The sequence below is a fragment of the Oryza sativa genome, chromosome 8, assembly GCF_034140825.1.
Source record: "Oryza sativa Japonica Group chromosome 8, ASM3414082v1".
In the NCBI taxonomy this organism is placed as follows: Eukaryota; Viridiplantae; Streptophyta; class Magnoliopsida; order Poales; family Poaceae; genus Oryza; species Oryza sativa.
The window spans coordinates 24,725,983-24,749,000 of record NC_089042.1 but is presented as its reverse complement, the minus strand read 5'-3'; the positions used below and the strand labels follow the sequence as shown (position 1 = coordinate 24,749,000).

General features: G+C 47.8%; 3 protein-coding genes across 5 annotated transcripts; all 3 read left to right on the top strand.

Moving 5' to 3' along the window:
• Nucleotides 1–2,101: 2,101 nt before the first annotated feature.
• LOC4345936 (tricin synthase 2-like) lies at nucleotides 2,102–10,998 on the top strand. Of its 2 annotated transcripts, NM_001422612.1 has the most exons (7): nucleotides 2,102–2,752; nucleotides 2,845–2,984; nucleotides 3,604–3,677; nucleotides 4,782–4,935; nucleotides 9,810–9,924; nucleotides 10,054–10,133; nucleotides 10,216–10,998. In NM_001422612.1, exons 5-7 carry the CDS (start codon nucleotides 9,868–9,870, stop codon nucleotides 10,781–10,783), a joined length of 705 nt encoding a protein of 234 aa, NP_001409541.1. In that variant the 5' UTR covers nucleotides 2,102–2,752; nucleotides 2,845–2,984; nucleotides 3,604–3,677; nucleotides 4,782–4,935; nucleotides 9,810–9,867; the 3' UTR covers nucleotides 10,784–10,998. The 2 variants fall into 2 exon arrangements, with proteins under 2 accessions (NP_001409541.1, NP_001409542.1); NM_001422613.1 differs by lacking the exons at nucleotides 2,102–2,752; nucleotides 2,845–2,984; nucleotides 3,604–3,677; nucleotides 4,782–4,935 and having other exon boundaries at nucleotides 9,744–9,924.
• Nucleotides 10,999–11,161: 163 nt separating this feature from the next.
• On the top strand, nucleotides 11,162–15,704 carry LOC4345935 (tricin synthase 2-like). Of its 2 annotated transcripts, NM_001422614.1 has the most exons (5): nucleotides 11,162–11,281; nucleotides 13,923–14,100; nucleotides 14,216–14,295; nucleotides 14,528–14,804; nucleotides 14,889–15,704. In NM_001422614.1, exons 1-5 carry the CDS (start codon nucleotides 11,232–11,234, stop codon nucleotides 15,180–15,182), a joined length of 879 nt encoding a protein of 292 aa, NP_001409543.1. In that variant the 5' UTR covers nucleotides 11,162–11,231; the 3' UTR covers nucleotides 15,183–15,704. The 2 variants fall into 2 exon arrangements, with proteins under 2 accessions (NP_001409543.1, XP_066168978.1); XM_066312881.1 differs by lacking the exon at nucleotides 11,162–11,281 and having other exon boundaries at nucleotides 13,884–14,100; nucleotides 14,889–15,392.
• Nucleotides 15,705–20,617: 4,913 nt separating this feature from the next.
• LOC4345934 (tricin synthase 1-like) lies at nucleotides 20,618–22,077 on the top strand. Its single transcript, NM_001403649.1, has 3 exons — nucleotides 20,618–20,957; nucleotides 21,069–21,148; nucleotides 21,237–22,077. The coding sequence occupies exons 1-3, from the start codon at nucleotides 20,859–20,861 to the stop codon at nucleotides 21,814–21,816; spliced, it is 759 nt and encodes a 252-aa protein (NP_001390578.1). The 5' UTR covers nucleotides 20,618–20,858; the 3' UTR covers nucleotides 21,817–22,077.
• Nucleotides 22,078–23,018: the final 941 nt, after the last annotated feature.

Sequence of the window (23,018 nt, the reverse complement as noted above, 5' to 3'; positions counted from 1 at the left end):
TGTGAAACGGTTTTTCAAAATTCTCCTCCCAATCTCTCCAATTCTTTTAGTTGTCAAACCTAGAGGACCAGCTGTCAGCTTCATGTCTGTTCGGAAGTCAAGTCAATTCGAGCCTCAAGCTTCGTGCAAGGAGCGAGAAGATCAGTTCAGAGTCGTCGTTCTGCGAAGATCAAGTGGAGTTTTCCCGAAGTTGACCTAAACCCAATCTTTCCCAGAAGAGTAGTTCCGTTAGCTTTCTAGATCGTGTGTTGTTTGCTTGTGTGTAGGGGTATGGTTTGCATCATTGGTGGGGATGCGACCATACTAGGTTGTTTGCTTAAGCAACTTGAACAATAAAAGTCTACTCACAACATAACAGTAGGCAAGTGGTTTAGTACCTTATCTTTAGCAACCCCTCTCTTCCACCTCTCTTCCGTCCTGGCAGCGGATGGTCAGTGTCAGAGATAAGATCAATTAAAGTCACCAATCAATGGTTCAGTTGAAAGCTACAAGGTATCCCAGTGCCAGAAGAACCCTGCTCGTGATCAACATTTGGTGTCCAAGATTAGATGATGGATGTATTGATGCGGGAGATGCAAAGCTCGATGCAAGGTCAAGTGTAGCGGAAAGAACTCCAGCAGTAGTGTGTTGCAGTCAAGAGTCAGTGTGTCCATGAGCTAAATGAGAGTCACTTTTATGTGGAATTTCCTATCATCAACTAAGGGTTAAGTTCCAAATCTTGTCGGGGTGAAAGTGCATCGCCATTGCTTCAATTTGATGGACCGATGAAGTTTTCAGTTTTCAAAGTCAGGGCTCTTTGTAAATCAGAGAAGTGTTGGCTATATTTGAAGGACAACAGTTCAACTGATCCCAGCCACGCGGAAGTAAGACTACTCCCTGTAAGGGGGGTAGGTCTCGGAGAAGAGTTTTGCCTCACTTCGTCGCTGTTTTAGTTGAAGGTTCAACCAGTGCCGCAATCAGGGTAGCACTTGAAGAAGCAAGTTGCAAGGTATCAGAAGAATTAAGCCGATCCCCGGGCAACCGATTGAATTCTAAGGTACACCCATGAGGCCAGTTCAACCGCTTAGCTTAGACAGGTCAAGCAGGTTTCCTGGATTTACTTGTCATTTGAGTTGGGACCAGTCCAAGCGGACATAGGGTAAATGATTTACAAATGCCAGATTCAATTTTCATCCTCTTATAGCCAGCGTGGTGAATTCTCAGGTTACCAAAATTGCCAACCTCAACAGTTCAGTCCAAGATAAGTAAGTTTCAGGAGTATCCGCAGTTCTGGCCTAGGTCAGTTCAAGCAGAACCAGTCGGTCCAGTTTTGGCAAAGCAAAGGAACAGAAAGGTCGAATCCAGCCAGTGCAATCGTGCAGGTTTGATCAACCAGTCAATCAATCAGTTCGAAGCAGAATGTGGCAGTTCAATGTGCAGATCAGTCAGACCGCCCACCAGCACCGGCTTTCTTTCTAGCCATCCCAGAATCTCGGGACGAGATTCCTGTAAGGGGGGTAGATTTGTAACGCCCCGATTTTCGTTCGGGTTTAAAAATCAATTAATAATACATTTTCTAGAAATTAAATAAAAGTTAAATCAATTTATCCAAGTGAAATGTTGGGAGAATTAAAATTTTCCCTTAAAAATCATTGGCCGGGAATATTTTGTAATATTCTTTGTGCCCTAATGTACTCTCCGGAATTTTCCGTGAATTTTCGGAGCTCGAGAAATAGTTTTAATAGCACAAAGGTCATTGCATCAATTTAAATAAAAAGAAAACAAAATAAACTTCCCCTTCCTCCCTTTCGGGCTCGGCCCAAAATCCTCTCTCCTTCCCCTCCCGCGGCCCGGCTTGCCTCCCCTTTTTGGCGCAAGTCTGCTTTTCCTCCCTCCCGGCCTCCCCTCTCACTCAGGCCGACAGGTGGGACCCGTGGACCCCACCTGTCATCCCCAACCTCCGGCCAGCTCCAACCGCCGCCCACGCCGCCCACTCCCTCCGCCGATCCCGCACCTCCCCTCGTCCCAACCGGCGTGGACCCGAGACCCCTTCCACCTCGCGACCACATCCCGCCCCACTCCCCCTCTCTCCCCGCGGGAATCAACGCCACGCCGAGCCGCCACACCCCCACGACGCCGCCCCACTTCCCCTCGAAATCCGCCGCTCCCCGGCCCTCTCCTCGCCCCCTTGAGCTATAAAATCAATCCCCGTGGACTCCTCTTCCTTTTTCCCCGTTTTCCCGAGTCCCCCACGCCCTCTACCGAGCTCTCCACGCCGATCCCCTTCGCCGCCGCTCGCCGGCGATCTCCAGCCGCCCGCCACCGCCGCTCCCGTCGCTGCCGCGCTGCGCCGCCACCACCTATAGCATCACACCACCCCACCGCACCCCGGCATCCACTCCATCTCCCTCCTCCACCGCCGGAACCACCTTCCCATCGCGAGGCCGAGCCACTACCGCCACACACCGCCTTCAGCCGGCCGCTGCCGCTGCGTTAGTCGTCGCCGCACCTCGCCGCTTGCGCCGTCGGCAACGCCGTGCCAAGCTCTACCCCGGCCTCCGCTCCGTTTCCCCATTCCACCACCGCAACCACCCTTCCACCGTGCATCCCGAGCCACCTCCACCATACGCCGCCTCCAGCCGTGTGCCACCGTCGCCTTAGCCGCCGCCGCGTCGCTCCGTCTTCACCTCTCGCCTCGCAGCGCCGTGCAGCACCTCGGTCACCGTTGTTCATCGCCGGAAACCCACCGGAACGTGGTACCTCTCGGTCGCCGGTGAGCCCCACCATTCCTCTCCTCTCTGGCGTGGTATTCTCGCCGCTCCGGTCGCCTATTTCCCTCCCTAACCGCTCCAATAATTTCCCTAGGTCTTGCCGGCCCTCGGCCGCGGCTCCGCCATGGTCGGGCGTCGTCGGACCGCCGTTCCCGTCGCCTCCCGTGTCGGCCGCCGCCATCCTTTCCGCCGCCGGTCGCCTCCCCATGGTCGTCCCGTCGCCGGCGCTCCTCGGTGAGGACCCCCTTCATCTCCTTTCCCTTTCCCCTCTTTTCGTCGCCTCCCGTGCGTGCCGTCGCGCCGGTGGTCGTCGCCGGCGACCATCGGGCCGTGCGCCGTCGCTCCCGGCCGGCCGACCGGTGAGCTGGCTCCCGCTCGCCCGTGGCCGCCCGATCCTCCTTCGGGGCGATCTGGGCCGTCCACGTGGCCTTCCCGTGCCGCCCGCGTCGGTGCCTCTGTGGCGCCACGTCGGCGCCACCTCCGCTAGCCGTCCGTCGTGGCCGCCACGTGTCTGCCACGTGGTGCGCCCGCGGACCAGCGCATGCGTGGACTCGGTCCACGGTGCGCCCGCCACCCGTGAGTCACCGTCAGGTGGGGCCCGCTTGCCGGCGCCACCTCTCCCCCGTCGGATGACGTCATAATTGATTTAAATTGCGCAATAAATCGGTAATAATTCTAGAAATTCATTAAAATGGCTCAAAACCTTCTAAAATTCATATCTAATTCATTCGAACTCCGAATTGAGCCATTCAACTTGCAAAATTCATCTAAAATTGAGCTCTACATGTTTGTTTACTTTTTATGTACTGTTTTCTTGGTGTTTATTAGAGTTTTTCCTCGTTTTGCGTGCCAGCGTGTAGTTTCCGTCGTTTCGGAAGTCCGCGGTCGCGAGGAAAAGAGTTCAGAAGATCAAAGTGAAGAAGCAAGGCAAGTCACACATTCTCCTTGAGCATGTTGATCCCAATTTATAAATGTTTTACCGTTTACAAATAAATATGCATGTTTTGCTAATTACATGGGATCAGGGTTTTCCTATCTGCTCGCTTGCGCCATGTTTACTTGATATCTGTTCTTTGTCAACCTTGGGTAATAAATTGACTAGCTTGTGTTACTTATGTGACCTAGCTAGAACTATATGCTTAGCCATGCTTAATTACCACTAGCTCAGTCGATGGGATAATTGCAGTATTAGACATTCTAGTATCTTGTTGAGCTGCGTGCTCGAGACATCTGGCCATGTTTTATGGTCGTAATTATCCAACTAAAATGCGACTGAATGGTGGGCTGTGGATGCATGGTTTTGCGAGTCGCACCCATAGCAATTAAGGACCGGTTCACGGGAAACCCTGGAAGACTTACAGCGCTTGCCACAAGCGGGAATGGGTAACTGCTTGATCTGAAGTATAGCTCGACCCTTTCCTAGGCACCGGTGGCGAGGGTGGGCGTGATGGAGTTGGGTCGGCCGGGGTGTCCGGTTGTCCAGCTGCCGGATTCACCGCGGCGCAAGAGGGGACCGCCCACTGCCTTTTGAGGGGTGGGGGTGAAACCTTAGCGTGGTGTGGATGGTTAGGGGAGGGTTATGCGAAGGGTCTCGTCACAATCACTCGACATGGTGACGTGTGCATCATGGGCACATGATGACGCGGTGACATGTCGGTGGGTTGTGTCTTGTGGGTACAGTTGTGCACCTCTGGCCAGAGTAAAACTATTCGAATAGCCGTGCCCGCGGTTATGGGCGATCGACCAGATTCACCGTGATTAGTCTCACACCTAATAAATCGACCCAATGCACTGTAGTACAGGTGGGTTGGTTGGGCCTGTTCAACGTGGTGTAGCGTTGATCAGTGGAGATTTAATATTACTTTAATTACTCAACAGTTTTACTGTTTTGCTCAATAAAATGTTTTACAACCGCCTTTATGCAAATAGCCACAAACCGTCCTTGTGTTCCCCCTTGCACGTCTGCATCGTTGGTGTGGCTTGCTGAGTACGGTGGTTGTACTCAGCCTTGCTATTATTCCCCCTTTTCAGAAGTGTAGTGCTTCTGAGCTGAAGATGGAGTTAGAGGACCAAGGCTCAGACCCCAGTTGAGTTTTGCCTGTGGAGTGGAGCTGAAGCCCCGCTAGGATCGCCTTTTTCCGCTGCTGCTGCTTTTGTTTCGGTGTGAGGACTAAGTGCCTCTTCTGTAAGTATTTTACGCTTTATTTACGTTTGGAACTGTTTATTACTTGTCGTTTTGTGTACCCTGGCTGGTCCTGGACAGGGATTTAATACACAAAATAGTCTGGAAATTTGGGCTAAATTTCTGGGCGTGACAGCCCAAGACCGCAACAGGATATGATTCCATCTGGGTGATCGTAGACCGACTCACCAAGACAGCGAGATTCATTCCCGTTAAGACAAATTATAGCAGTGCCAAGCTAGTCGAGTTATACATGACCAGGATAGTGTGTCTTCATGGTATACCTAAGAGGATTATATCTGATCGAGGCACACAGTTTACCTCGCATTTCTGGGAGAAAGTACATGAAGCCCTAGGAAGTTACCTTGCGTTTAGCACAGCTTATCACCCACAAACAGATGGCCAGACAGAGAGAACAAACCAGGTCTTGGAGGACATGCTGAGAGCTTGTGCATTGGATTTTAGCAAAGACTGGGAGAGATGTTTGCCCTACACCGAATTCTCCTACAACAACAGTTTCCAAGCAAACCTAAAGATGTCGCCAAATGAGGCATTATTTGGTCGACGATGTCGCACCCCGCTAATGTGGTCCGAGACTGGAGAACGGGCGGTATTTGGACCTGACATTATCCAAGAAGCCGAAGAAAAGGTTCGCTTGATCCGTGACCGTTTAAAGGTGGCACAATCACGACAAAAGAGTTACACCGACACCCGAAGAAGAAACCTAGAATTTAAGGAAGGAGATTACGTCTATCTAAAGGTTTCTCCGATGAGAGGTACAAAAAGATTTAAGGTTAAAGGGAAACTAGCACCAAGATATGTGGGACCTTTCCAAATCATCGCTAGACGAGGAGAAGTTGCCTATCAGTTACAGCTACCAAAAAATATCGCCGATGTACACCCAGTCTTCCATGTGTCTCAATTAAAGAAGTGCTTACGAGTGCCGAAGGAACAAGCTACGTTGGAAGAGATTCATCACCGCGCGCGTCCCATCACCGCCTCGCGCCGCGCGCCACCACTGCCGTGCCGTCGCCGTCGCCGTCCCGTCGCCGCGCGCGTTCCATCGCCGCCTCTCGCCCCGTGCCGCCGCGCCGCCGTCGCGTCACCCGCCCCTCTCTCCCCTCTTCCCCTTACTCCCCCCTCTCCCCTATAAAAGCTCCACCGTTCTCCCCTCTCCTCACTCCATCTCCCCCTCCTCTGCCTCTTCCCCTTCTCCACGCGCCGCCGTCGTCGTGCCGCCGCGTCGCTGCCTTTGAGCCGCCGCGCCGCCGCCCTCGTGCTGTCGTGCCGCCGCATTCGTGCCACCGCGCCACCGCCTCAGTGTGCCGCGCCGTGCGCCGTCGTCGCCGCCGCCGCCGTCGGTGAGCTGCTGCCCCCCCTGTTTGTCGCCGTGCCGCCGGGTAGAGAGGGAGCCGAGAGAGAGAGAGGAAGGGAGAAGCCGAGGGAGAGAAAGAAGAAGGAAGGAGGAGAGAAACCGGGAGGAAGAGAGAGAGAAAGAAAAAGAAAAGAAAAGAGAGAGAAGGAAAAGAAAAGAAAAGAAAAGAGAGAGAGAAGGAAAAAGAAGAGAGAGAGGGAGGAAAAATAAATAGAAATTAGAGGGAGATTAGGAAAGTTTAGAAAATTTAAAATAATTAGAATTTAATTATAGATTAATTATAGTCGTAGAATTGCAAAATTTAATATAAATTATGGATTATCCTTGGAAATTTCTATAAGAAATCAATTTGCGGTAGTGATTTAGATGTAATTAACAACTAAACAAGTAGAAAAATCCTTATAGATTATTATAGATTATTTTTGGGTAATCTCTATAAGTAATCGATTCACGGTAGAAATTCGGATTTAATTACTAGGGATTTTAGCCGTGTATTATATTTAATCATTTAGTCATAGACTAAATTAAATCGTATAATAATTTTAGGATTTTGTCCGATATTTAGCTCGCGATAGAAATTTCTAACCTATTATATGGATATAATGCCCGGGTAGATTAAATTAAAAACTTATGGTAACAAAATATGTATACCCGCAAAAAATAGTTTAGGATGTATAAATCGAAATTGGGTTTGCCCTAGTTCGCAAATAGTAAAGTTAATATAAAAGAATCGACTTTCGCATTCGACTTCCATTTGGATTTATTTGGATTTTTATTTGAATTCTAACCGAATTCAAATCAATTTTTGCATGTAACTATAGAGCCCGAGGGAGTTGCGGATCCAAGTGAAAGCCAAGACCCGCAAGACTTTGAGCAAGGCAAGTCATCACTATTCCTTGAACATGTTGGTCCCAATTGCGAAATTGTTTTGTTTACAAATAAAATTGCATGCAATGATGAACATCCTACTTGTGATTATGCCATGCCTTGATTATTGGTTGCCCTTTATTCCTTCGTAACCATATTTACGTATGAGTCCCTAGTCAATTATGACAATTGCTTAGAAATGCTATTCTAAAATCATACATACTCACATTTATCAAATGTTATATGCTTGGGCAATTACCTTTGGGAAGGTAATTGAGATGCGGCATGTAGAGACATGAGCGCCACATTGCCATGATGTTGATGACATGATTTGTGAAAGGAGAAATAAAATTAAACAATTGTTTTCGACTGGGGCGGACGGTGGATTTGGGTGGTATCTGGGAAAGGCTAGTACCGTCCCCGGTCAATTAAGGACCGAGCCATGAAGTTAAGCATGAAACGACCCCCGTACAACCGCACTTCTCGTATGGGTATAGACCTAGCGGATTAGATAGCCGAGCGGAGGCAGTATCCCTGCATAGATGGTTCACCCCTGAGTGAGGTAGGTGCGCTATGGTGGGGTAGCCGTTGAGGTAGGGCCGAGAGGCGTGCCCTACATCGGTGTCGCCATCGGTAGGACTGCCATGAGTGTGTGAGAGAGAGAACTTAACTTGAACCATAATTTAATATGTGTGTGAGACTTCTCTTTCCCGGGAGCGCCAGAACTCCTCTCACTGCTAGAAACATGGACGCCTAGAGTGCATGAGGATTTAAGTTCATGGAGCGGGTACTGCCAATGCGAGGTTATCAAAAAGCTTTGCCGTGACGCGTCTCATGTGTTGGGACGAGGCTCATGTGTTGGGCAGTCGCGGAGTGCGGGTAAAGTGTACATCCACTGCAGTGTGAGTAAACCAAATCTATTCGAATAGCCGTGCTCGCGGTTATTGAGCACCGGGACATGTATTACACTTGGCTAGACTCTAAATTCTTAACTTATGTGGGATGGGATATTGCATGATGATTTTTATGCTGATGGAGCCACTTCCTGAGAGGCGGGAATGTGGACGTCCTCAGAAAACCATGACGACTCAATGGCGGGAAGCTATCCTTGGGATCACAATGGATGGTGGACAGAACCGTCGTTGTTTAATGTGAACGCTGGTATTAAAATTTGATCAGTCTATGCTAGATCTTAGGCTTGTGAAAAGAATTACAAAACTTGCTTTGCGCAAAAGAACTATAGCCATCCTTTGAATTCCCCTGTCATGTGCATTATTGCTGTGGTGGCTTGCTGAGTACGGTTGGTACTCACCCTTGCAATATACAAATTTAATCAGAGGTCGGAGATGAAGCTTCGGAGGATCCCTACGCTTACTAACAGGAGGGTGATGAAGACGATGGCGCCCAGTAGGTCTTAGTTACGGTCATTGCCTGTGGCAATGGCGTGCCGCTGCCTTAACTCCGCTGCCTTACCTTCTTCTGTTTTTGGAATGTATTCCGGACCGCTCGGTCCGATGATTTAAGACTATGCCTGCGGGCTTATGATGCAATGATTCATACTAGACACTCGTGTATGTGCACTTGATATTTCAGCTAAGAATTCGTGTGTACCAGACTACTTGATCCAGGGAAATGGTACTGTTTACACGATTGATTCCTGTTATAAAAACGGGGGTCCACATAGATCCGCCACTGCTCCCTCCTTTCCTTCATATTTAGACTTTAATAATTTGGATTTTCACAAATGTTATCTAAATAATTAAATAAATATCATGCTATCGAAGTATATTACATAAACATAAGTATTAAACTTTCTTTCATTATGATTTAACAAAATTGCTAGAATGCTAGAAAATTTTTGTCAAAACTTTCAGATTTGTTATTATTGGATCATTTTAAGATGGGTGCATTGAATAGAAAAATAATTGCTAGAAAGAAATTTCACATAGGCTACGGATAAGATCCCGGTGCTAGTCAACTAAACTAGTCTTAAATACAGGTTTATATCAGTTATACTGTAGCTATAACATAGCCACGGTATAAATTAATGTAATTACAATGCGGTTATAGTGCAGTTACAATGTAATTACACTCAATTACATTATAGTTACATTTGAAAGTTTTCCCTCAAAAAACTTGATAGTTATTTTTTTAAGATACTCTAACGATTTAATCATCTCAAAATTTTTAATAATTAAAGTTATAGATGAACCGGTAACAATTATTACCTCTGTTTCAGGTTAATATGTCAAAGTCAAACTACTTTAAGTTTGACTAAATTATAGAAAATAAACATTTTCAACCCATGTTAGATTTATTATAAAAATATATTTAATTATTGATTTAATAAAACTAATTTGGTATTATAAATATTACTATAGTTATCTACAAACTTAGTAAAATTGAAAGTAGTTTGATTTTAACTAAAGTTAAAACTTCTAATAACCTAAAATGGAGGGAGCACACCATATTTTATACCAAAGTACTGTCAGCAATTAGCTGATCGGTAGAGACGCTGAGTAACTGCACGTTCAGGTCATCACGCGACCTACCAATTTAACAAAACGCCGTGTCGTCTTGTTCTTCTTCTTATCTTTTTTTTTAGTCATTAATTGATCTGCAATACTCATGTAAGAGGTCCAGATAGCTAGAGAGGCCATTGAGAGATCATCATCGGAGCTAGCTAGCTAGCCATGGCGACCTACCGGCCGGGCAGCAATACCCTCCTCAAGTCCGACTCCATCCTCGAGGTACGTATAGACTCGCGGATGTGTAAGCGCGATGTACGTGTGCAGTGGTGTGTGTTTCATGTTCGTTTTTTTGGAGGAAGAGATCGAAAAAATGATGGAGAGATGCATATTTGTGTGTGCACTTTGCAGTATGTGCTGGACACGACGGTGTACCCGCGGGAGCACGAGCGCTTGCGCGAGCTCCGCCTCATCACGCAGAACCATCCCAAGTGCGTTGCATAATCGTTTTTTTCTTTTTCTTTGGCTTGTCACGTCGACGTCGGCCGTTTTAATTTACGTACGTACGCACAGGTCGTTCATGGGGTCGTCGCCGGACCAGATGCAGTTCTTCTCCGTGCTACTCAAGATGATCGGCGCCAGGAACGCCGTCGAGGTCGGCGTCTTCACCGGCTACTCGCTGCTCGCCACCGCGCTGGCCCTCCCCGACGACGGCAAGGTGGTGGCCATCGACGTGAGCCGGGAGTACTACGAGCTGGGGCGCCCGGTGATCGAGGACGCCGGCGTCGCGCACAAGGTCGACTTCCGCCACGGCGACGGGCTCGCCGTGCTCGACCAGCTGCTCGCCGGCGGCGAGGGGAAGTTCGACTTCGCGTACGCGGACGCGGACAAGGAGCAGTACCGCGGGTACCACGAGCGGCTGGTGCGGCTGCTGCGCGTCGGCGGCGTGGTCGCGTACGACAACACGCTGTGGGGCGGGTCCGTGGCAATGCCGCGCGACACGCCGGGGAGCTCGGCGTACGACCGCGTGGTGCGCGACTACATGGTCGGGTTCAACGCCATGGTCGCCGCCGACGACCGCGTCGAGGCATGCCTGCTCCCCGTCGCCGACGGCGTCACGCTGTGCCGCCGCCTCAAGTGAGATCGACCGATCGATCGGGCAATCTTAGAAATGCGCTAGAGTGTCTATACCCTCTCGGTCTCAAAATAAAACAACCTCGTAGTAGTATGATGTTTATTTTAGGACATTGTAATAGGTGGTTGATTTATTTTGCGTAGGAGAGAGTACGTTGCTCTACTGTTGCTGTTGATCTTGTCGTACAATAATTGAAGTTCAAATTCAACGTCAACTTTTCCACATGTACAGTTCATGCATGGTATTCATGAGCCAACAAAACATGAAAGAAAATATTTGTACTGAGAATGTGCATGCTGACCACTCATTTCTCATCCACTTAACAACCTTAACCTCATCCATCTAAAGGACCATATATAACTTGCTAGTGCCAAATAGGACATCATAATAGCCTCCCTCTCCATGCTACCTTTGCTTGTCCTCCGTCGCTGGTGAAGCTGTCACCGAGGAGCATATGTCCATGGCTTGCACGAAGGTGTGGAGAAGCACGATGTACACACCCAGGTGCCTCCTCTTCTAGCCTTGCACATAATCAATTAATGTTGCGGTGTTCGTTGCAACAAGTTTTCTTTGTTGTTCCAATTCTTGTTTTCCTTCCGTTGCATTCTGGGGACTCTCTTGATCGAAAGGGGAATAAATTTTGTTTTCCATCGTCCATATTGGTGTTAATTTGTTACAAATTTGCTAAGTTCTTATTGCAATCAATTAGATTTTGTTGCAATGTATTAAATGCCTGAGATTAAGCTTGCAGTGGAGGAGACATTCCAAAAAAAAAACAGAGTGGAAAATATAGTTTTTTTTTCACATCATATAGCTTTGTGTTTCGCCTCCAATCAACTGAAACATTAACAATCCAATTTTCTGAGTTAAATTTTGATTTATAGCCATGTCCATATTCTCGTATACCATATACCCCAGTGTGAATCCAACAAAATTCCTTTATCTCCTTTTCAAAGCAGGAAGGTTCCTTTCCCCATACTCCTCCAAGGGGTTGCTGTTACGGATGTATCAACATGCCTAGGATAAACATCTCTTTCGTATTATGCACGTGTGCTCTTTTAGTGTTACAAATGGGCCAAAACAAGCCCAAACAACCACTCACATGGGCCGTTCACCCGAACATGGCCGCCAGCGTAATCGGCCATTCGGTCCTAGCCAACCAAGCCAGTCCACTGCCCGTCTTCGCTTAAGCCTTTGCAACCTAACACCAACTACTCCCTCCGTCCAAAAATCCGTCCAAAAAATAAAGAATAAATCCACTTTGGCTGCCTTACTAGTGGCTAAATCTGATTCGTATCCTCGGACTACAATACCAGATATCTTCACCTCCAATTATTAAAACCAATGTATTTTGACACCTTCGACGGTTTTAAATGACGGTTTCACTAATGTGGTGGTGTTGACCTGGTTTCGTCCAACATGGTATTGATGTGGCGCTTGTGGCATTAGAATAAAAAAATATGAGGGACCCATTTATCATTAAAAAAATATTGTGGGGCCCACATATCTTTCTCTCCTTCAGCAAGGTGGGTGGCGTCATGACTTGAAGGGAGAGGCGGAAGGGAGCGAGACAGAGCGACTGCGCCAGCACCTCCTACCAATGTTGCCAGTGAAGAGACAAGTGAGGAGAGAGACAAAAGATAAGGAAAAAAGGAGGAGTCATAGACATGCTGAACCCACACGTTGAGTCAGCCGATCAAACTAAATCAAAGTGCCACGTCAGCGAAACCGCTCTCTAAAACCATTTAGGGATTCAAATTACACTGGTTTTAATAAATTGAAAGGTCGAGATATCCAATATTGCGGTTCAGAGATATGGATCAGATTGGAGCTATAACTGAGGATAGGTTGGGTTTGAGCGAACTTATTTTTTAGGGTGTTTGGTTTGGCTGTTTGGGCCTTGAGAACAATTGCGATGGGATGATTTCTAAAAAGCAACATTTCCTTTAGATCTCGGTTAGCTTCATGAAAAAATGGTGGACCAATCCAACTTAATAGTACTTCCTTTTCTCTTATTGACATGCCGGTCACACCCTTCAAACTCTTAGAGCATGTACAATGGTCTTTATTAGTGGTCTCTCTATTGCCATGCAAGTAAATTTGATGATATGGAAGAAAGAGAAAAGAATATGGTTGTTATGCATGACAACGGCTCAGAGTCGACTCATAGCATTTATTAGAGCAAATTTTGTTGCATGATGGTGAAAGAAAGGAAAGGAGAGTAATAAAAAGTATTTTGATACATTAATGATTAGAGACCATATTGTCTCTAACTGTTGTAGAATGCTAGTCTCTAAATAACGTAGAGCTCATATCTAACTCTATCTTTGTACATGCCCTTAAGAGAAAGAGCATTTCGATCCTTGTGCTAAATACATAGATGAGACCATCCTATAAATAAAACGATGGATTCTCACTTGATTCCAAGCCAAACACACGCTTGTTTTAGATTGATTTATTTGGAGACGGGGAGAATAGACTCGATCCACCAGCGCGGAACGCACCAACGGGCCATCCGATCCCGATCACGCGGCTCACACCGCACGCGCCGACGCGCGGAGGCGCAGCCGACGCGGATCCCAAATATCCCACCAACATGACCATGAGTCCATGACACCCATCCATCCGCGGTCCATCCGTCGTCACGCCGCGCCGCTCACAACCCCCGGCGCGAGCGCGACGCGAGCGGCGTGATGGAGAGCACGCCGATTCGGTGACGCAGCCACACCGCCATGCCCATGCCCATGCCGCGCCCACGGGCAAACCGCCAACCACGCAAGCGCGTGTACTACTACCGAAGAAAAGAAGCAACCGCACGAGGAAAACACCGAAGGGGACGGCCGCGTGCGTGTGATCGATGAGCGGTGAGCCACACAGTGGCCGCGCACCGATCGATCGATCAGCTGGGCCGGCCGCTGCGCTGGGGACGACGTACGCACTTGTCCTCATCCATCCCTGCATCTGCATGCTATCTGCGTGACCGCGACACAGTGGATGACATGGCACCACCACTGACACTCCAGCTGATGCCGGCCTAAGCTAGCTGTCGGCCCAGAAAGCGTGCCCATCCCTCGTGTATATAGAGCTTGGCAGCAATGCCTCTCCTGGTAACACTTCTCCCTGTGTACTGCACTGCACACTCTAGGCGGCTGAAGCGAACGACACCGGCGTCAAGAGTATCAAGCACGGCCATGGCGGCGGCGAACGGCGATGCCAGCCATGGCGCCAACGGCGGCATTCAGATTCAGTCCAAGGAGATGAAGACGGCCATCCACAGCAACGATAGCCCCAAGACCCTCCTCAAGAGTGAATCCCTCCACGAGGTACACATCAGTTTCTAGTTGATTAATTTTCGTGATTTTCATCCCCATATTGCAGTGCATGGACGAGCAATCGTTGATTGAGATGATATGACCAAAAACCCTTTTTTGGGTGCAGTACATGCTGAACACGATGGTGTACCCGCGGGAGAACGAGTTCATGCGCGAGCTCCGCCTCATCACCAGCGAGCACACCTAGTACTATTTGTCTCCTAATTTATACTCTCTCTCCATTCCAAAAAAAAAAAACTAATTCTAAGTTTAAATCTGGACACACTCCTAGGTTTTGAACCTAGACACATATATGTTCAGATTCAAATCTAAGATTAGGTTTTTTTTATGGAGGTAGTACATGCTAAATTCAGCGTGATTAATTAGAAGCTGATGATATGATGCTGTGTTGTGTAACATTTTTGTTGGATTCGATCAGTGGGTTCATGTCGTCGCCGCCGGAGGAAGGGCAGCTGCTGTCGCTGCTGCTGAACCTGACAGGCGCCAAGAACACCATCGAGGTGGGCGTGTTCACCGGCTGCTCCGTGCTCGCCACCGCGCTCGCCATCCCGGACGACGGCAAGGTCGTCGCCATCGACGTCAGCCGGGAGTACTTCGACCTCGGCCTCCCCGTCATCAAGAAGGCCGGCGTCGCCCACAAGGTCGACTTCCGCGAGGGCGCCGCCATGCCCATCCTCGACAACCTCCTCGCCAACGTAAGCAATAGCAAAGCAACGTACGTCTTGGTGATTGCATGCCAGCTGCTCGATCATATGTCTCATGTCTTTTGTGCATTGCAGGAGGAGAACGAGGGGAAGTTCGACTTCGCGTTCGTGGACGCCGACAAGGGGAACTACGGCGAGTACCACGAGCGGCTGCTGCGGCTGGTGCGCGCCGGCGGCGTGCTGGCCTACGACAACACGCTCTGGGGCGGGTCCGTGGCGCTGGAGGACGACTCCGTGCTGGAGGAGTTCGACCAGGACATCCGCCGCTCCATCGTGGCCTTCAACGCCAAGATCGCCGGCGACCCGCGCGTGGAGGCCGTGCAGCTCCCGGTCTCCGACGGCATCACCCTCTGCCGCCGCCTCGTTTGAGATCGGCGCAAGCCGTGTGCGAAGCACTGATCTCGGGGAGACTGAAGTGGGGCTGGATTTGGGCTTTGAATGGACCCCCCAAATGGGCCTGAACTGTAGTATAAATAAGCAGCTGCACTGCAATTATATCGTAGCCTTTGTATGTTTTTCATGCAGGTTTGTGTCTGAGAACAAAAATTAAATTCTAGAGTGATGTTTTATCTTGGGTTATCTGCATTGGCAACCGCGGCATTAGCAACTGTTCAAGTACTTTGTGCATGACGGTACGACGGTACGTACAATTTCATCTACTCTCTCCATCCAAAAAAACAAACTATGTAAAAATGTGATACCACCAAAAATAATAAATCTGGACAATCTTATATCATTTGTTGTTTTAGGTGATGGATACATCTTTATCTAGATTGATTTTTTTTTATGAAGGGAAGTAACATGACGGACTATGCGTCGGTCATACGACAGCGACAAGCTAATTATAAGATTGGAAAATAGTTGAATTCCACGTGTTTTGTGAATTCCTGCAAATATTTGTAAAGCATACTCTGAGGTCAAACTAAGAAAAAGAACATATGTGCGAGCTCGTCAAAAAAATATGAACAATTTTAGGCCTACATTTGTAGACTGAGATATCTCACTAATAGCAAGATTTAGGGTGTGTTTGGTTAGACTTTTCAACCTGCTTTTGCTTTTGCAAAAGCTTAAAGCCAACCAAAGGACCCAAAAGCTACAATTGCTTTTGTCCAAAGCCAGCTTTTAGTGTAGTATAAATCAAAAGCACCTCTACCCTCTGCTTTCACCTGCTTTTTGGGGAAAAAATTACCCATCTCTGCCATTACACAAAAAAACGGTTCGCGTTTCTTTTTTCTACCCCCGGTGTCGCTCCTCCTCCTCCTCCTCACTTCGTCGTCGCCGCCGCTCCTCCTCGCCCTGCCGCCTGCGTCTACCGCCGCACGCCGCAGCGCATCCGCCGCCGCGGCGGCTCCCGCCGCAACTGCTCGTGGGGAGACGGCGACAACGACGAGGACGGCGCCACCGACGACCGCATCGACGCCAACTTCTTCGGTGACGCGCGGGACGAGCCAGACCCGGAGCCGGAGGAGGCAGATGCCACGGGGCGACGGCCCTCCTCGCCGACGCCGGAGCAGGAGCTAGCCCGCCGCCGCCCATGTCTGCCGCCACCTCGCTCGTCTGCCCTGCCTTTCCTGTGTCTGTGTAGATGGAGAAGATACCTGTGTATGACATGTGGGGTCCACTCGTCAGGAGAGAAGCTTTTTCAAAAGCCACCTGTGTGTAACCAAACGAGCTTTTGTCTTTCTCACAGCTAATTTTCTAAAAGTCACAGCCCACAGCCGCTTTTTCAAAAGCTACAGTCCAACCAAACACACCCTTAGCTTGTGAAAACTACAGAGCATATTTTACTTGATTTAGCTTGTGAGTGGGTTTGTCGTGTAATTGGAAAAAAAACAAAGAAAAATTGGAAAGAAGCTAAAACAAGTAAAATATGCTCCGTAAAATATACAATATGGAATGATGCATCTGACTTGAAAATTGTTCGTATGAAGGCTGAAGCCAAGTCTGAACGAAGCTAACCTCCGGCATTCTCAAGGTTCGGGAAATTATTCACCACGGAAACCAGAGTTGACCTTCTGTTTTTGTTACCCGTGGTCCCAAACCTATGATAACCAAACCCTCTCTGTATCTTTTAACTATAAGATCAGATGTATCTTTTTAACTATAAGATCAGATGGTACGTACTTCCTTCGTTCCAAAATAAATAATAAATAATTTTTTTAGATCACTTTTAATTAACGATGAGGTTAATAGCTTGTGGATGGAAAATATCGATGTTTTAGCTTTCCAGAGTACCCCTACGTTCATGTAGAGATGTGTTGCTTCGTCTCCATAAAATTGATATCTAATATGGAAAAAATGGAAAATATGGATTCTAATTAATTACTCACTAGTATTTAGAATGTCCAAAACGTCAGCAGTGGCTGTTCCTATTCCCTCCTTCTCATTCTTCTCATTTTTCACGAGCACGCTTTTCAAACTACTAAATGGTGCGTTTTTTAAAAAAACATTTTATACAAAAATTGCTTAAAAAATCATATTAATCTATTTTTAAGAAAAAAAATCTAATACTTAATTAATCACGCGCTAAACGCTGCTCCGTTTTGCGTGCCCTCCCGAACGCAACCTTATTTTGGGACGGTGTTACTAAGGCCTGGTTTAGTTTCCAACTATTTTTTCAAACTTTTAACTTTTTCATCACATCAAAACTTTCCTACACATAAACCTTCAACTTTTCCGTCATATCGTTCCAATTTCGATCAAACTTTCAATTTTAGCGTGAACTAAACGTCCTAATGCTAATACAGTAAGCCAAAAACCTCGTCATCATTTCTCCCTGCTGTATATGCAAGTGACAACTGCACTCTAGCATCTTACGGAAATGTTGTTGTCAAGTTTGGCATGTCCTCTTGGAGAAAGCTGCAATTGTCGCGCCAAATTGACGCCTTACTGGCAATTCCACAAGTAGCAGTGGGGTCAACTTCGCTCAGGACCCCACATCTACTTGAAAAATGTAAAAAATGATCAGGAAACATTATGATTGGTAAAAGAAATTGGATGAAGAAATAAAATAAAAGATGATTGTGATTCGTTGAAATGATAGATATATGAGAAAATAGCTTCATTTGAAAAGAAAAAACTGAGTGATCGAAATAGCTTTATTTTAGGGTGAAGGGGATATCTACCTACAAGTATTTTACATTTCCACGCAACTCTTTTTTTTTAAAAAAAAATAACACAATTCGTTTTTTCATTCACCAACCACCTACCCCCGAAGATCGGCAGATGCCCGGATGCGAAGACCGGCGAAACCGCAAGAGCCACTAGATCTATGTAAGTCAATCATAGATGCTGCTACTTGATCCCACCACCAGCTTCGTCAAAGGAATAGCCACTAGCTAGTCATAGATGTTGCTAATTAACCGCAAGAAGCTTTCCCTGGGTCATGAATAGCGCGATCTCATTTGTTATTCCTTCGTGCGAGCCACTATCAAGTGTTCTCTCATGTTCCCATAAGAGTTGCCAGGGATTCTTCAAAATAAATTGATTTTCAATATTCTATGGAAAAAATAATAATGAGAAAACCTAAATTGTTTTTTATCAAGTACTAGAAAACAATATTTTAATAAATAGATAGATAAGAGGTATAATTTGGATAGGAAATTTGTTCACATTTATAATATTATGATATACTTCCTCTGACTAAAAAGATTAACTTCTAGCTATTAATCAGGATATAGCCTATGTTTAGATTTATAGCTGGTTTTTTATAAAACGGATAAAGTATTATGTATGGAGGAAGTACCACAGTGTGAGAGGCTCGAAATCAATACTACTATGAGACAAACAAAAGTACTGTGTCAAATCTAGTAACATTCGGTAATGACCAGACTCCGGACGAGCCAATCAGTGCCCTCCCGACTTACACCCACCGGCGATAACGTCGTCGTGGGCCACTCGGCCCACCAGGGCACCACCACCCCCACCCCCACCCCACCCTTGCCACTCTGCGAGAGTTGTGGACTCCGGTGACCCGAGCGACGGCGACCCGCCCGCCAATCGTCCTCGTAATTTTGGCCCCATCGATCGATGCGGCGCGCCACCAGCAATGCCCCGATCGGAGCCTTCTTCTCTCGCATCGCACGCGCGACGGACGAATTCGCGCCAACCAATCGTCCAGGTGCACGGTGCACCCATCCATAGCTTTTTCTGGTCGTTTCAACGATAACTGGAGGGTTGGTGTGTGTCCCTGTCAGTGGGCCTACTAGGTGTATATATTGAGTTTGGTGAAGGGAGAATGAAGTATTCCCTCCGTTCCAAAATTACACGGTCGCCGACATACTACTTTGATCAACAAATATCTATATAAAAATAAAATATTTTAAATAAAAAGAGTTACATATTATGATAGTTTGTTTAATAATAAACCTAATAACATCAATTTTGTATGATTGATTCTTTTTTGCTATTAATAATCAAAATTAAAAATATTTGACTTATTACTATGTTAAAAATAATTATATTTTGGGACGGAAATGAGTACTATAAGCTCACAACACGACCATCATGATGTTCGAGGTGCAAAATCGATCGATTCGACTACGATTTTGGGTTCCGTAATTAATGGAGGGTTAATGGGATATGCTATTGTCGTCGCTGTACTGTACTCGGTCCAATGATGTTGTACATCTACTGTTCCAACCGCATACGACTACTCTACCAGCGTGCGTTTGGTGATTGGCGTGTGGACGGAAGGAAGTCAGCCGTTGGGCCCCTGCTAGTGTGTCACAAAAACGTTTGTTGCGTGCTCCCTCCTCTGGTCGCGGTAGCGACCTGCAATTGTTGCATCCTCTCAGGGGCAGTCCCAAGCCATAGTATTCATAAGTAGTGTCTATGGTGCCATGTCAATAAGACATCATAATAGAAACTACACTCCACAACCCATAGTTTCTTAAAGTGGGTCATTAATAAATACATCATCTATCTTTTCTATCAATCATATTTATTCTTTATCTATTATGACGGCACTATTTTCTCCCAATGTAAAACTTGATAATGTCTAGTGCATAGGTTCTCGTGTTGAAGCTGTTTCTTACATGAGACCCAGTTTCTTCTTCTCTCCACTCTCTCTTAATTAATATAATGTCACATAAGTTAAAAGTTCTAGTAAATAATAATATAGTTAATGACATAGACAACATCCTAGATGTAGGGTTAGGAGTCTTCGGACAGTAGCAACCCTGTTTTGACTCCTTTTTTGGCTGCCCATCCACAGTCGCCACCAGAAAATTCACTGTGCCCAAATCAATGGAAGCGCCTACTAGATCCATCCATCTTCGTGACAGCTCCGAGCTTTCTCCTGGTTATTTTTCTCCCAAAAATACATTCAGAACACGATCTCAAATTTAAACTAATGGAGTGCTACTGCATTTCTTAATTATAAGTCGCAGCACCACTCATTAATCATTTCCATCACAGGTAAATCGTGGTGAGCTGGTGGTTGCTACTGTACTACTAGTACTACCTGTCGCAGCTTTGTAGAAGCCGTTTTCGCTGAAGCTTCTTCTTCTTCCCTGGGCAAAATAATTTTAAGCAGGCGGAATAATATTGGGATAAACAGGGTGGACAAAAGCGTGCGATCCCTTTCTTTAACCAAACCACGACGAAAGCAGGTTAGGTCGCGGCAGGTGGTGGTGGTAGGAAGAAGAAGAAAGAGAGGGGAAAAAAAACAAAAATTTCACATGCATCATGCATGAAGTAGTACATGTAGTACTGAGTACTGTAATAATGTTCAGTTTACTGGACCGTCTCAACGGGAAGACCAAATTAACGCTTATAAAATACCCTTTTTTTGGGCACTGATCATGGCCACTACGTTTGGTGGCTCAACAACCAGGTCACCGTGCGATCGATCGATTGCTAATTTATTTTTTGAAAAGGAAGGGAGGAAAAAAGACCGGGTGTTTGGTGGCGCCACCAACCCTGCTCTCGTGAGCCGATAAATATTGCTCGCCGGAGCTCTCGGTTGACGACCCAACCAATCGACTCGCACCACCACCAGCAGCTCAAGCAGCAACAGCTCAAACGGAGGAAGATCTCATCGCCATGACGACCGGCAATGGCGACGCACCGGTGATCAAGAACGCCCACAGCGACATCGACAGCACCAACAAGACGCTGCTCAAGAGCGACGCCCTGTACAAGGTACGTGCTGCTGATGATTCTTGATCAGCTCGCCGGATTGTGTTTAGGATGATCTCTCTGTTTTAATTAATTTGCTGATGGTTGCTGTGTTCGTCGCCGGTGAACTTGCAGTATGTCCTGGACACGACGGTGCTGCCACGGGAGCCGGAGTGCATGCGCGATCTGCGCCTCATCACGGACAAGCACCAGTGGTAAGAAACCACGATCTCTGCTAATTAATCTGCTTAATTAAGCTAGATCTTGGGGTTGATTAACTAATTAGCCCATTAATTCATGCAGGGGGTTCATGCAGTCGTCGGCGGATGAGGCGCAGCTGCTGGGGATGCTGCTGAAGATGGCCGGAGCGAAGAGGACAATCGAGGTGGGTGTCTTCACCGGCTACTCGCTGCTGGCGACGGCGCTGGCGCTGCCGGAGGACGGGAAGGTGGTGGCGATCGACCCGGACAGGGAGAGCTACGAGATCGGGCGGCCGTTCTTGGAGAAGGCCGGGGTGGCGCACAAGGTGGACTTCCGCGAGGGGAAGGGGCTGGAGAAGCTGGACGAGCTGCTCGCCGAGGAGGCGGCGGCGGGGCGCGAGGCGGCGTTCGACTTCGCGTTCGTGGACGCGGACAAGCCCAACTACGTCAAGTACCACGAGCAGCTGCTGCAGCTGGTGCGCGTCGGCGGGCACATCGTGTACGACAACACGCTGTGGGCCGGCACGGTGGCGCTGCCGCCGGACACGCCGCTGTCGGACCTGGACCGGAGGTTCTCCGTCGCCATCAGGGACCTCAACTCCAGGCTCGCCGCCGACCCGCGCATCGACGTCTGCCAGCTCGCCATCGCCGACGGCATCACCATCTGCCGCCGCCTCGTGTGAGGTCGAGACCGAGACCTTACCGGCCGATCCATCCATCGCTCTCGCGTGATTAATTAACGTGTGTTGCTGTACTCTTCTACTGCTACAACTATACTATTACTTCCTTAATTGCCGCTTAAATTTTCCTATACGTGTTTCAATCAATGAGATTATTATATTCTTCGAGCATGAGAGAGACGGAGTTGTAGGGACATTTGATGATGGTTGTTACTGTACTACATGTTGATAAGTGCAACATCTCTTTCCATGGTTGCTACTCTACTCACCGTGTCATGTTGGTTGCGGATTTTGATCTCATCTGCAAGATGACTACTGGGCCCAAAATGAACAGACTGTCCTCGATCTGCAGAGCTGCACTGTGCAGGCTTTTACTGCTACTAGTGGTAGTAGTAGGACATGGCAAGCAAGGCAGGCTGGATGGGGAAGGGGCGTCGGCGTCGACAGCGGCATGTGCCAGCATGATGGGATAGGAGAGGGTGGAGACAGGAGACGTGCGGTGGCGGCCCTATGGCGTTGGGTAGCGTGCTGGCCGGGATGGTGGCATCTCGCATCGCAGCAGGTTCTCCAACTCCAACCGCACCCGCCCACCCCCAACCAGGCTGACCATCACGAGCCCACGACGGGTGCGGTTGTGCGCAGTGTCCCCCACCTTGCAGTTGCAGGCGGCAGTGTGGCACGACCACCCATCGGTTGCCGGCACGGGAGCGGGAGGCGTCGCGTGGGAGGGACGGGAGAAGCAATTTACCGCAAGCGCTGGCCCGCGGAACGTGGCCCGGTTACGTCGGACGTTCGGGGCAATTTGTGGTGGCCGCCGCGAGGGCCGAGAGAGGCGCCGTCTACGCTATTCGGCCGATCTGCCCTGACCTGTCCGCCTACAGCAGAAGCCGGGCCCGTAGAACCAGACTACAGACTATATATGGCTTTGGTTAGAGGAGTTTCTAGTTGATTCAGCTATAAGAAGTTGTAGTTGTAGAATAAAAAAATAAACTAGCAGCCAGCTACTACTCAGAATCTTAAGCTCCCAAACAAGACCCTATGTACGTTTGGAGGAGTTTCTGTAGCTTCTCCCAGAATCAAAAACTCTCCCAAACCATCCAGCTTTTAGTTTAAATTCTGAGAAGATGTGGTTGTAAAATCAAAAAAATAAACTAGAAGCCAGAAACTGGAAAACTAACTTTTCCAGACTTAGAAGTTGGCTACCA

Coding starts and splice junctions, on each gene's coding strand:
- LOC4345936 (NM_001422612.1), top strand. CDS start 9,868: ATGGCGACCTACCGGCCGGGCAGCAATACCCTCCTCAAGTCCGACTCC. Junction 9,925..10,053: donor AGTCCGACTCCATCCTCGAG/GTACGTATAGAC, acceptor TGCACTTTGCAG/TATGTGCTGGACACGACGGT. Junction 10,134..10,215: donor ATCACGCAGAACCATCCCAA/GTGCGTTGCATA, acceptor ACGTACGCACAG/GTCGTTCATGGGGTCGTCGC.
- LOC4345935 (NM_001422614.1), top strand. CDS start 11,232: ATGTCCATGGCTTGCACGAAGGTGTGGAGAAGCACGATGTACACACCC. Junction 11,282..13,922: donor AGCACGATGTACACACCCAG/GTGCCTCCTCTT, acceptor TGCACACTCTAG/GCGGCTGAAGCGAACGACAC. Junction 14,805..14,888: donor TCGACAACCTCCTCGCCAAC/GTAAGCAATAGC, acceptor TGTGCATTGCAG/GAGGAGAACGAGGGGAAGTT.
- LOC4345934 (NM_001403649.1), top strand. CDS start 20,859: ATGACGACCGGCAATGGCGACGCACCGGTGATCAAGAACGCCCACAGC. Junction 20,958..21,068: donor AGAGCGACGCCCTGTACAAG/GTACGTGCTGCT, acceptor GTGAACTTGCAG/TATGTCCTGGACACGACGGT. Junction 21,149..21,236: donor ATCACGGACAAGCACCAGTG/GTAAGAAACCAC, acceptor TAATTCATGCAG/GGGGTTCATGCAGTCGTCGG.